At 39.1% G+C, this 14,084-nt stretch overlaps 1 protein-coding gene across 3 annotated transcripts in view; it reads left to right on the top strand.

Moving 5' to 3' along the window:
• The window catches only part of LOC124291649 (transient receptor potential cation channel subfamily A member 1-like), a 43,697-nt gene extending 32,725 nt beyond the window's left edge, over positions 1–10,972 (top strand). For all 3 annotated transcript variants that reach the window (XM_046728701.1, XM_046728700.1, XM_046728699.1), the window contains exons 20-26: positions 789–958; positions 1,797–1,926; positions 3,928–4,122; positions 5,537–5,605; positions 5,863–5,973; positions 6,460–6,566; positions 7,564–10,972. In XM_046728701.1, coding sequence (XP_046584657.1) covers positions 789–958; positions 1,797–1,926; positions 3,928–4,122; positions 5,537–5,605; positions 5,863–5,973; positions 6,460–6,566; positions 7,564–7,798 — 1,017 coding nt within the window. In that variant the 3' untranslated portion in view covers positions 7,799–10,972. The remainder of the gene's footprint in view (positions 1–788; positions 959–1,796; positions 1,927–3,927; positions 4,123–5,536; positions 5,606–5,862; positions 5,974–6,459; positions 6,567–7,563) is intronic.
• Positions 10,973–14,084: the final 3,112 nt, after the last annotated feature.

The raw sequence follows: 14,084 nt of genomic DNA, 5'->3' as shown, positions 1-14,084 counted from the left end.
TACAACACCAGCGTTCGAAATACCTGCCTGCCCGACCACCCGGGACGGGCAGTTTTCAACACGGACTGACAGATTCTCAAATTCCCCTGCCCCACGGTCGGATTAAAAGTTAGACATGTATATGTAGTTATTCATCATATTTCAGGATAATAAATCATTATTAATTCACTCGTAAAAATAAATGATGAATTCCAATTTGATGATATACTACGTCGCTTGTCAAACCTAACATATTTGCGGGCAGGTACGTTTTGGCCAGGGCTGGCAAGCATTACATCTAACCAGCCCTGTGGTCTGGCTGAAATGTTTGGGAGTTTCATTCCCGGACAACACCCATGCATTTCTGAGACACCACAATCCTTTGGAAGGACAGAACCCTATACGGAGTGTCATGCAGCGAAAATGAAATGCATTCACAGCCTCAATCCTGAGGCAACAACACAAATCAACACCTTAATCATATGCAACTTAATCCTAGTCACCATTTGAATCAACGTAACGACCATATAGCAAAATCTAGAGCTAATCAAGAACACTTTCCCGGGACCCCGTTACTCTTGTCGCCTTCTCAGCCTTTATACTCTAACTAACAGGACCAAATTCAAAGTTTCCTGATCTCTTAACCAATTATTACAACCCTTCATCCAAACCACGAAAACCGGTTTATCAGCTGGGTGAATAAAAACTAAAGAACCAACACAGTAAAGCCGAATACTTCAAAATTCAAATTACGATATCGAAGTAAATAATGTTCCATGTAGTTCCTGATGATGTATCTGGTGCTTCAGAAATGGCGTTACTTCATGGACAGACAGAACTTCCTGGAGTGGTCCCTGTACATTGCCACCCTCTTGTTTATCGCCCCCTTCCTGTTCCATCGCTCCTTCCACTGGCAGTGGGAGGCCGGGGCACTGGCGGTCTTCCTGGCCTGGTTCAACTGTCTCGTCTTTCTGCAGAGGTAAGCAATGGCACCATCGTCTACTGACAAGATTCGTCTTTCAGCAAGGTTTCGGTACTGGGCTAGTCTAGTGACTGACTGACTGAGTTTGGTTTTACGCCGCTTTTAGCAATATTCCAGCAACATCACGGCGGGGGACACCAGAAATGGGCTTCACACATTGTGCCCATTTGGGGATTCGAACCTGGGTCTTCGGCGTGACGAGCCAACGCTTTAACCATTAGGCTACCCCACCGCCCCGCTAGTCTAGTGGTTAAAGTGTTATAGTTCGGTTTCTACCAAGGTTAAAGGTACAATATGTTATACACAATTTAGTGTCCCAGCTTTGGAGCTGCTTGAATATTGCTAAAAAGGCTTACAACGACACTCACTCACACGAGGGACGACAACAACTAACTGTTGAATCCTTTCCCTGACGTTTAACGAGTTTTGTTTCCTCTAATAACCATTTCTTACAAATATTCCCAAATGGTAGAAAGTATTTTACTCATGTTAAGAAACATTTGAATAGGTGATGCATCATTCACATAACATTTGACTCTGAGTATTAGATGCAAATGTGAATATATTGGGAATGCTAATTTGGAGAATGTCCACTAGCTTCTCAGTTTTGACCCAAAGACATTAAATAAAATATTCCATGTGGCCCATATGGAAAGCCTGTTATACTGAAGCACGTTGTACAGAGAATTTCAAGACACTGCACAAGTATTGTGTCACAGTTGCAACTCCTCTAAACATTTCACAATGCTACTCTTGTCGTATTCTCCAGGTTACCGAAGTGAAATACAATGTAAGAATGACAAAAAGTAGATTTTTGAAACCATTTCAATTTAAGGTTTGACTTCTTCGGCATCTACGTGGTGATGTTCCTGGAGATCCTGAAGACTCTCCTGCAGGTCATTTGTGTCTTCTCCATCCTCATCATCGCCTTCGGCCTCGCCTTCTTCATGCTGCTCAAACATGAGGTACGTCCCATCTTTAACTTCATCCTCATCTTCATCCTCATCCTCACAGTACCACTTATCTCGCCCTTTCCCATTCACATGTTCGCCCTCGCCTTCATCCTCATTCTCACACTCAAACTATTCACATGCGTAGTCCGGTCTTGTTAAAAGTGAGTGAGTGAATTTAGTTCTACTCCGCTCTCATCAATATTCCAGCTATATGGCGGCGGTCTGTAATTAATCGAATCTCGACCAGACAATCCAGATCAACAGCATGAGGATCGATCTACGCAGTTGGGATACGATGACATGTGTAAACAAGTCAGAGAGTCTGACCACCCGATCCCGTTAGTCGCCTCTTACGAAAAGCATGGGTTACTAAAGATCAATTCAAGACGGTTTGTCTTGCTAAAAGCATTGGATACATCCACCTTCACTGCAAAGTCCGTAGTCAGAGAGATTCTAGCGATTATCTAAGGCGCTTGTGATAAGTGTAATCGACGAAAAGGATAATTATTTAAATGAAATAATTATATGGTCAGCTGCCCCGAAAAAGCCTACTCTTCAAACAGAACTAGCATCAGGTCATTGACATCCGTCGAGAAATAACGTACTTTTGCTACGTATATTCACCCATACAACTTCAGGCACAACACAACCGTTTACTCTACAATTTTCGGATGGATAGTTGATATATGTCTACAAGCCAAACGGTATCTCGTGCATTTGCCCCGTGCTTTCAAACAGAAATATATTCACCAACACGAAAAAATACCTAACTATCAATACAATATCCTAGCGTCAGCAAAATAAATGTAAATGAACCTAGAACCGTATTTAACAGTTGACACCTGTTTATTGAACAACATCATAAACAAAAGAAGTCCACATTATTCCTTGTTTAATATCTACTCTCAACAATTCATCTGTGTTTGGTGTTAGTAATTTAACCGGGTACATCCAGTAAAGCCCTTAATCACTATTTACTTTGAAAGGAAATCAAACTGAAGCAGGTCATTATCGCTCTGAATCTGTTCTCTAATTAACGAGCATAATGGTCTGTAGTTACCATATCGCTTAGTACGTCTCGTCACGCCAAATTTACGTACTCGTGTTTGTTTTCGATTATGGTACTTTCATCCACGGCTCTACATAGGAAATGATTAATTGATCATCTGTTCTGAACAATGGAACTCATATCCATAAATACACTGATCAAATAGTACTCTTTTGTAGGTCGAAATTATCCGTTGACTATTGCAACGACTATTATGGGTGGCCAGCCACTCGCTGGTTCTTGTACTTTAAGCTTTAAAGCACTTGTACGTCGTTCTGTCCTATACTTCGTGTAATACGTGTAGGCAGTAACTGGTAATTTCTCATGTGATACTGTTACTTTGTTACAGTTTGAAAACAGTCCTGTGTAAACAGAGACCCGTTAGCAGTTACCATACGTAAACACGCGTGAACGAAGTCAATCCTCGCTGATTGTTCTCTCAAGCCACCTACAGCGCCCATAAACGTTTAACGGAATACCTTGAGTGAATTAACTGTGGGGGCTTTTAAAGTCCATTATAAATTTGCAAGTCATCTCTTAATGCGATAAAGTAGGGTATTTTTGCTGAACTAATAAATATTCAACGTTGACAATGAACGAGCTATCGCAGTTGAGTGATCACGGATTTCGATAATTCGCTTTAGGGAGTTAAACTGCACCGTGTTTTGATAACCTGGAACTTTGATTTGATGGGCAGATCTCTTGTTGTATGAATATTCTGTATTTACATGATGTTAACTAGACAGTGACCTAACCGAACGAACTAGTTGTACTCTTCAATGTAGAAATATTTAGACTTTATTTCTTATTTGTAACAACCCTACAGTACTGTGTGGAGAATCTGAACACAAACTGTGGAAAGGACAATCCTGTATACCCTCATGAAATTCATTGTAGGTCATTTGAAAAAGGTCCACCCATTTCTTCAATACAGTGTTAAATCTTTTGGTATCTTCTATGTTCAGGAATCGAGGGCCTATTCTAGTCCTGGGTTGGCGCTGTTGAGGACGGTTACCATGATGTTGGAGATGGACTACATGGAATCCTTCAACAGACCCTTCACCGATGACCTCGGCAACACCCTTCACTTCGGCACATTGACGTTGTTCCTCCTGGCTGTGTTCGTTCTCCTCATGCCTATACTTCTCATGAACCTCCTGGTACATTTGTAACATATACACCTTGTAGAATCAATCTTTTTAAACCATTAGGTAACTGATTAACATATACAACAAACTACACCGTGTAGAATCCCTCTTCTTTAAACCATTAGGTAAATGATTAACATATACACCAAGCTACACCGTGTAGAATCCCTCTTCTTAAACCATTAGGTAAATGATTAACATATACACCAAGTTACACAATGTAGCATCCCTCTTCCTAACCATTAGGTAAATGATTAACATATACAACAAGCTACACCTTGTAGAATCCCTCTTCTTAAACCATTAGGTAAATGATTAACATATACAACAAGTTACACAATGTAGAATCCCTCTTCCTAAACCATTAGGTAAATGATTAACATATACACCAAGTTACACAATGTAGCATCCCTCTTCCTAAACCATTAGGTAAATGATTAACATATACACCAAGCTACACCTTGTAGAATCCCTCTTCTTAAACCATTAGGTAAATGATTAACATATACACCAAGCTACACCTTGTAGAATCCCTCTTCTTAAACCATTAGGTAAATGATTAACATATACAACAAGCTACACCGTGTAGAATCCCTCTTCTTAAACCATTAGGTAAATGATTAACATATACACCAAGCTACACCGTGTAGAATCCCTCTTCTTAAACCATTAGGTAAATAGATTAACATAACATATACACCAAGCTACACCTTGTAGAATCCCTCTTCTTAAACCATTAGGTAAATGATTAACATATACACCAAGCTACACCTTGTAGAATCCCTCTTCTTAAACCATTAGGTAAATGATTAACATATACACCAAGCTACACCTTGTAGAATCCCTCTTCTTAAACCATTAGGTAAATTATTAACATATACAATGATTAACCAAGCTACACCTTGGAGAATCCCTCTTCCTAAACCATTAGGTAAATGATTAACATATACACCAAGTTACACAATGTAGCATCCCTCTTCCTAAACCATTAGGTAAATGATTAACATATACAACAAGCTACACCGTGTAGAATCCCTCTTCTTAAACCATTAGGTAAATTATTAACATATACAACAAGCTACACCGTGTAGAATCCCTCTTCTTAAACCATTAGGTAAATGATTAACATATACACCAAGCTACACCTTGTAGAATCCCTCTCCTTTAACCATTAGGTAAATGATTAATATATACACCAAGCTACACATTGTAGAATCCCTCTCCTTAAACCATTAGGTAAATGATTAAAAAATACACCATGCTACACCTTGTAGAATCCACCGTGTAGAGTTACACTGTGAATGATCCCATATCTTCTGTTATATTGATTAACATATACACTGTGAATAGTGATATACACATACTACATATAGGATTAACCAAAGATCTGTTAACGTTATAACTCAAAAGCTATTTTATTGTACAGATTGGTCTGGCTGTCGGTGACATCGAGTCTGTTCTGAGAAATGCCCGCCTCAAGAGACTAGCTATGCAGGTACGTCATGCTGTCACACGAAGATGTTACGGCTCCCGTCTCTTAATGCATGTAACTCTGTTTCCTTAAAATAGTTATTGTTTTTGACAAGGTAAAAATCCGACGAATGGCTACATATTATCTTTTTCTCATAACATAACATTTACGCCACAGTTACTTTTCCCGTTACTATATTGAAATACCAACCTGTGTAATATTTTCTAAAGTTTTCTATCCCTGGGTATACTTGACATATACGACATATTCTGTGACTGCAGGTTGAGCTCCACACAGACATGGAACGAAAAATGCCGAACAAGCTATTAACCAAAGTTGATAAGACCACCCACAGGATCTACCCCAACAAATGCAAGCACATGGTCTCCCAGGTACGTAATACGTACCATTATGTAGAGGCGTTTGAAATATATTGTAGTCTGTATGTTTCATGTACTGGATAAACATTACTGAATACAACGCCTACATATCCATGACTTTCGAATCGGTGGATCTCGGGGATTATTTGGGTAGCCTCGTGTTTACTCTTTTTCAAGGAGAACGCCAATTCCACCACATATTTATAAACGTTTTTTCTGCGAGTGCATGAGTATGTTTTTACGCCGCTTCTAGCAATATTCCAGCAACATCACGGCGGGGACACCAGACATGGGTTTCACACATTGTTCTCATGTTGGGAATCGAACACGAGTCTTCGGCGTAACAAGCGACCGCTTTAACCAATAGGCTACCCATCCGCCGCTACTTTTTTATTAACGAGCGCCGATTTCCTATAAATATCAATTTCAAGATTGGTTGAAGAGTTTAGTAGTTATATACTGGTAGGTGAATGAATGTATATATTCTGTGTTTCACAGCTGCTGTCGATGGTAATGTCATATGACGAAGAGAGCAGCGACTTTGCGGACGGCCAGAATTGTTACAACAACTACATCTACGGAGAACTCTACAAGCAGAAAACTAGGTACGTAAATATCGATTATCCGACGAAACATATTCCATTGGGCGTACACGGTGACGTAGTGGTGAAAACTATACGAATATATCACTGTAAATCGGCGATGACACAAGGTGTTCGTGGGACCTGCTCTACCTGTAGCAAGCAATACGGGTTAGAATTGGTCTGCAGCAACCCATGCTGGCTGACTTGGTTGACACATGCCATTGTATTTCAATTGCGTAGATCGATGCTCATGATTTTAATCACTGGGTTGTATGGTCCAGATGTGATAATTGACAGACCGCCGTCATACAGCTGGTAGTTTGCGGAGTGCGGCTTTAAACAAACACTACCAACACTCACATAAAATGATTCACACAGCCGTTCTTCTGACATGCAACGACGATCTGTAACCAGACAAATTCGACCAGAAAATACAGTGATCATTATGCTTTAGTTTACAAATATTGCTGAATATAGAAATGTTCAGGAAATTAGTAATGACACCAGTTGTTAGCGTAAAGCTAAAGCATGCCCTACCGTTAGCGACCGTCACTTCTTCATCAACTTTGTCTTTCAATTAGCTGACACGACGTCGTATAAATGTAATATTATAATCGGCGTCTGACCCACCTCACACATTCATTCACTCAAATCACTAGAAGCTCCACTAGTAAAAGTGCAGTTGGATCCGGATTTTAGCGAGGTGTGTCATGCACACGTAGAATGTGTAATTGCTGTGGTATTTGGCAGTGATGTCCGCTTTAACCGAACATAAACTGATTGGCCACAATACAATGGGATTGTGGAAATTACAATCCCTTAAGCGCCGAGATCGCTTTGTGGACCGAGAACATGGTCAGCTTTCAGAGATAAAATCTGTATTCCTCTTCCTCTACCCCGAAACCCGCATCCAAAAATTCCACTTAACCAACAGCCATGCTGACAGTGTAATTTTGATGTCCCAAAACATTGAATTTCCGACAGTCAGTCATTTTACTGTAACCCTTCTGTTGGACAGAATGAAGGACCTGAGCGCATCCGTCGACAAGAGCCACCAGCTGCTGCGGCTGATTGTCCAGAAGATGGAGATCCAGACCGAGGATGAAGTGTGGGATGAAGGACTGTCCCCCTGCGACAGTCTGGAGTCTATGCTTCACCCCTCGGGCAAGGGGGTGTGGCCGTCGTCCAAGAGTGGGAAGCAGCTATTGCAAAAGACAATGGTCGTCTCCCGATGGAAGCGCAACATGCATTAGATGTGATGGCGATGCGATGAGATGTGATGAAGATGGATGCAAAATAGAAAATGCTTGTGTCTGAAATCGGACTGACAAAGGAGTTGAAAAGACAACGCATTGAAGTGTGAAACCATTTGAGAAATGTCTTGAGCGTGTGAAGAAGGAATGAGTGAGACTTTGGTGTGTAAAGACGGGGTATTGTATTGCTGAGGACGCTCTGGAAAACATGTTCACATGGGTTGGTATGTAGAGAACAAAGGTCTAACGAATCCAAGACAAGAGCTTAAATTGGGAAGCGCCAGAGTACAGGAATCGCAACAGGTGTCGCCATTCGGAAACTGTTGGACTTAAATAGCAAAACGGATCTGTTTTATAAGTTTAGTCAGATCTCAAGCGAAGGTAAATCAGTTTTCATTACAAGTTTTACCAACAAGATATTCGCAGCATATGCGAATGTAGTCTGTCTACTCAGGTAACCTTACCTTCATTCCTGAAGGTCCACTTCATAGTCGTGCAGTTGGAATCGCAAAAATTGATTAACGATTAGATATATCAAAATATATCCTTTTGGGGAAGAAATAATGATAATGCATGAAGTATTTAATAACCAGACATATACTGATGAAATGACCTGAAAAAACTCTGTGGTGCGAAAATGCAAATGGTATGTATCTGACATTAACTCCAGCAACAAAACCAGACATTTTAGGAAACGATCCCATTGCCTCCTTGGGGATGGTTACTTCCTCAGTCTCAACAAGTAAACTTCATGTACTGAATATATTTTTATCCTTCGTAAACAATATATTCCCTCTGATGAAGCATGCTGGCAGGTATTCTGAAGACATGAAGTATCACGCGACAACTACTTAAGACGTCTAGGAAATTTGATGGCGATACATTAAGCATGGTTGTGCTGCCCTAAAACTTCCGAAACAAGAAGTCGAAAATGTCAATAAGTGCATTTATTTACACACAAAATGTTTTATTGTTTACTTTTATGTATGTTTATTGTTCACGTGCAAAATGTCCAGTGATTACGTTTCAGTCATGACATAACCTTTGATACAGATACTGATCAGTTTTGCATTTTTAGGAAGAAAGAAATAAAACAGTGTTTTCAGCATCACTGATAAGATGTCAATACCGAAAGTTGCAAAAGAATTTTTTTAAAACCTGATCCCCTTTCATAGTAAGCAATTTCATATAGAGGTTGAATCTCGTCTGTATCAGTATCAGTGTAGTGTGTCTCATACGTTGTCAATTTCATAGGATCGTATGACATTTGCACGTGTTGATGTGATATGTATTATCATTTTGTTCATTAAATTTTTACTTATGTTTGGTAATTAAAGTTCTGTCTGTTCTGTATAGACATGTGTATATGTTTCATGTGGATTATGGTGTGCACATGACTTCGTGTATTTCTGTATAGCTTCTGTAGTTAATGACTGCGGGGGTTGGTGGACTCGGGGTGAGGGTGAAACGCGTGTTGGAACACAATACCCGGATACCCCTTAAAACACCCAGAAGCAACAATGCACCAAACATTTCAATTTCAATCAGATACCATTAATTCCTTTCAATTGGAAATAAGACAGATCTACATTATAGAGACTGGTGCCTTTACAGACCGCATACAGGCTGTGTAAACGATATTGTTATTATTTCTTTATACACCACGCGATGTGCCTTAAACAGATTATACAATGAGACTTTTAAAGATTGAATTTTGGCAAATGTCGATACATGAGACCTTGAGGCAATATTACCAACTTGTGATGTATGGATCTTTGAGTACCTTTACCCTTAAAAACAACAAGAGGGTCATATTATCATTCTGTGAATAAATCTCGTGCAAGAAAATATTTATACATGCATTTTCAGACTCTCACATTATCGGTAAAAACGCCTTTGAGGCGCCTCTCAGATGGTCACGCCAAACGCAAACTTTAAGAACAATGACGCGCTTTTATTTCCATCTAGTTCCTGAAAGCCTGAAAAACTCATGTTGATACTACAACATCCGTGCGATTATGCATTCTATGGGTCAGGATGACAGTGTTTTTGCAATTTCATTTATTACAGCCTCTAAAATCTGTTTATGGTCAGACCACAAGTCCTTGTTCAACATTGTAATAATCTCAGAGACAACTGGCAAGTGTAATTACTCACAACAGTTAATCAGACATGATGGCATGTTTATTCGACTAACATTGAACACGTGTTTCCGACTCACAGTATCGTGTGTTTGCCCAAGAGTGATTTATCAATGGATGTATTGGGTATGGAAGACGCAAGGGGGCGGTTTACTAGTGTGCTTCTGTTTTAGAACCTTATAGTTGGTGTGGCCATCGATCCGACATAAAACACCATGTTTACCCTGGGTACCTTTGTGTTTCTGTCCTGTAACCAAACAAACGGGTAACCCTCTCACTCGTCATTTGCGTTCGGCACAATTACCCCTTAAATAATCTTCTGTGTAAATTAGCAGCTGTTGGTGTAACTAGATTTGCCTGTTTTTATCATTGTTACAGCACAACATTGGTCCAATATCTTTAGAAACATTTAGGTCTCTTGTCCATCTGTTATTGAGTGCCTGCTGTGGCAAAGTAGATTATTCTGTTATTAATGTATTGATGTTAGTATCTGGCTATTGTACCCGTTTAGCAATATGGTACGTTCTCATCCAGTGGATGTTATTCCAGTTATAAGCATTTAAAAGTTGTTGGGAAAAAACGAGGAAAAATATAAACATTATTAATAAGTGTTCGAGTACCACTAACTAACGGTTTCTCAAAGGCTCGAAGGCCTGTATGTCTCCATATTTACATGTTATAGCTATTTGTACAAGCTCATGAACACAATCAACCCAATTGTCCCGGCCACCAATACATATAAATCCTTTTGGAGTCGGAACTGTCAACGACAGATGACACGACTACGTTTAGAGGTTCGTGAGAATTTGTTGTTGGCTCCCTCTGTCACCGATTTACCGCCTCACTTACAGTCTGTTTGGTTTCATTTGAGACCGATGAATAGCTCACTAACACAAAATCTAATCATTGCAAGATTAGACCTTCGCCTGAATCCGTATAAACATATGGACGATTCCTGTGATACATTTGTCTCTATGGTGATAATGTGTGATTATTGTTTATGTATTGAGAGTAATAAAAGTTGTTGTTGATATATGAGCGTGTTGTCTTTCTGTGAATCCACACACCACACACCACAAAATTCTAAATACATCCTCTGAAGACACAACATACAATTGATTAGACACACTACAAGCGACAACACACCACAAGGAAAATAGGCACATGCTATCACATACAAAATACAAGACACAGGATACCACATATACAATATACAACACGGGATGCTACACATTCCACATCACTATATACCACACAACAACGCAATAACTCATACAAAATATGAAAGACAACACACCACAAACTAAATAGGCACATGCTATCACATACAAAATACAAGACACAACATACCATATATGAAATATACAACACAAAATACCACAAACATCCACCACTTATCACACACAAAACACACTACACTATACGCATTAATGAACACTAAGCATAATGTAATTTACACAACGCAATATCCAACATACACCACATTGCACGTCTCGAAACAATACATAGCACACAACACAATTCATAACACGATACACATCACACAACAAAAAACAAATTATTGCATACAATGTAAAGAGTACATAATAAACGTAATACCCAAAACATCAGGACACCACATACACAACAACATTGCAATACTAATGATAAAGATATGTAAATTCTATACACTATAAGCGAAGAATCACCTAAATACACATTCACGTCACGAATGCAAAATTACATACACATAAGCTAAACATAACCACATGTATTTCACATATACAACACCACATAGATTTCACGTATACAAAACCACATACACTTCACATATACAACACCACACACACTTCACATATACAACACCACATACACTTCACATATACAACACCACACACTCACCACATATACAACACCACATACACTTCACATATACAACACCACATACACATCACCACACAACAACACATACACTTCACATATACAACACCACACACACTTCTCACCACATATACAACACCACATACACTTCACATATACAACACCACACACTCACCACATATACAACACCACATACACTTCACATATACACACCACACACTCACCACATATACAACACCACATACACTTCACATATACAACACCACACACACTTCACATATACAACACAGATTTCACATACACTTCACATATACAACACCACACACGTCACTTCACATATACAAAAACCACATACACATATACACTTCACATATACAACACCACATACACTTCACATATACAACACCACATACACTTCACATATACAAAACCACATACACTTCACATATACAACACCACATACACTTCACATATACAACACCACATACACATCACATATACAACACCACATACACTTCACATATACAACACCACATACACTTCACATATACAACACTACATACACTTCACATATACAACACCACATACACATCACATATACAAACCACATACACTTCACATATACAACACCACACACTCACCACATATACAACACCACACACTCACCACATATACAACACCACATACACTTCACATATACAACACCACACACTTCACATATACACCACATATACAACACCACATACACTTCACATATACAACACCACATACACTCACCACATATACAACACTACATACACTTCACATATACAACACCACATACATACACATATACATATACAACACATATACATACACATACACTTCACATATACAACACCACATACACTTCACATATACAACACCACATACACTTCACATATACAACACCACATACACTTCACATATACAACACCACATACACTTCACATATACAAAACCACATACACTTCACATATACAACACCACATACACTTCACATATACAACACCACATACATTTCACATATACAACACCACATACACTTCACATATACAACACCACATACACTTCACATATACCACACCACATACACTTCACATATACACACACCACATATACAACACCACATACACTTCACATATACAACACCACATACACTTCACATATACAACACCACATACACGTCACATATACAACACCACATACACTTCACATATACAACACCACATACACTTCACATATACAACGTATACAAAACCACATACACGTCACATACACAACACCACATACACGTCACATAACATACACAAATACACATACACTTCACATATACAACACCACATACACGTCACATATACAACACCACATACACTTCACATATACAACACCACATACACGTCACATATACAACACCACATATACAACACCACATACACGTCACATATACAACACCACATACACGTCACATATCACACACACAACACCACATCACACACTTAACACACACATACACGTCACATATACAACACCACATACACGTCACATATACAACACCACATATACAACACCACATACACGTCACATATACAACACCACATACACTTCACATATACAACAGGAATACAATACACCAGTACACACATCACAACTGCGAGAATAGCTGCCATTAAAAACTAAAGCAAGATTATATTTACATTTCTCCATTGTTTACATGGAAGCATAGAGATAGAAGTATCCTGAAATATACAAAGACATACTGGGTTCATTTTGGAGAAAGTGACCTTTTCTTTCTTCCAGTACACTATAGTGTTTGCTTGACCTCTAGACAATAAAGACAGAACTGACAGTATTCCTTCAACACAAATGATACTTTTTCCACCGAAATCTGAGTTGCTGATGCACTGAATATTTGATATAAACCACAAAAGAGATATAAACACTGACTTCCTGCTGATCCGGTACAGGGAAACGAGGAAGTTGAGTAAACCAGGGTGTCAGCTCGTGCGGTTGACCAGTCACGTGACACTGACATACAAAATTGAGATCAAAGTGAAACTAACTTTGATGGTTCAGTTCTATGTGTACGAGACTTTCACATGTCAAATGCATCGATGAATGATAGAACACCGATGTGGACAAAACGTGAGCGTCATTGACTTGATAGTCTCAATAACTGGAACAAGTGTTAGATCTCGTCAGTGAAGTATAGACGCTGTTGTGAATTGATTGCTGGATCGGTTATGAGAAGGTTAAACAGCCAATAT

Source organism: Haliotis rubra, unplaced genomic scaffold (genome assembly GCF_003918875.1).
Source record: "Haliotis rubra isolate DU_JTF1 unplaced genomic scaffold, ASM391887v1 Scf499, whole genome shotgun sequence".
NCBI lineage: Eukaryota > Metazoa > Mollusca > Gastropoda > Lepetellida > Haliotidae > Haliotis > Haliotis rubra.
The sequence above is the reverse complement of the archived record's forward strand: the minus strand, read 5'-3'. Positions and strand labels throughout refer to the sequence as shown.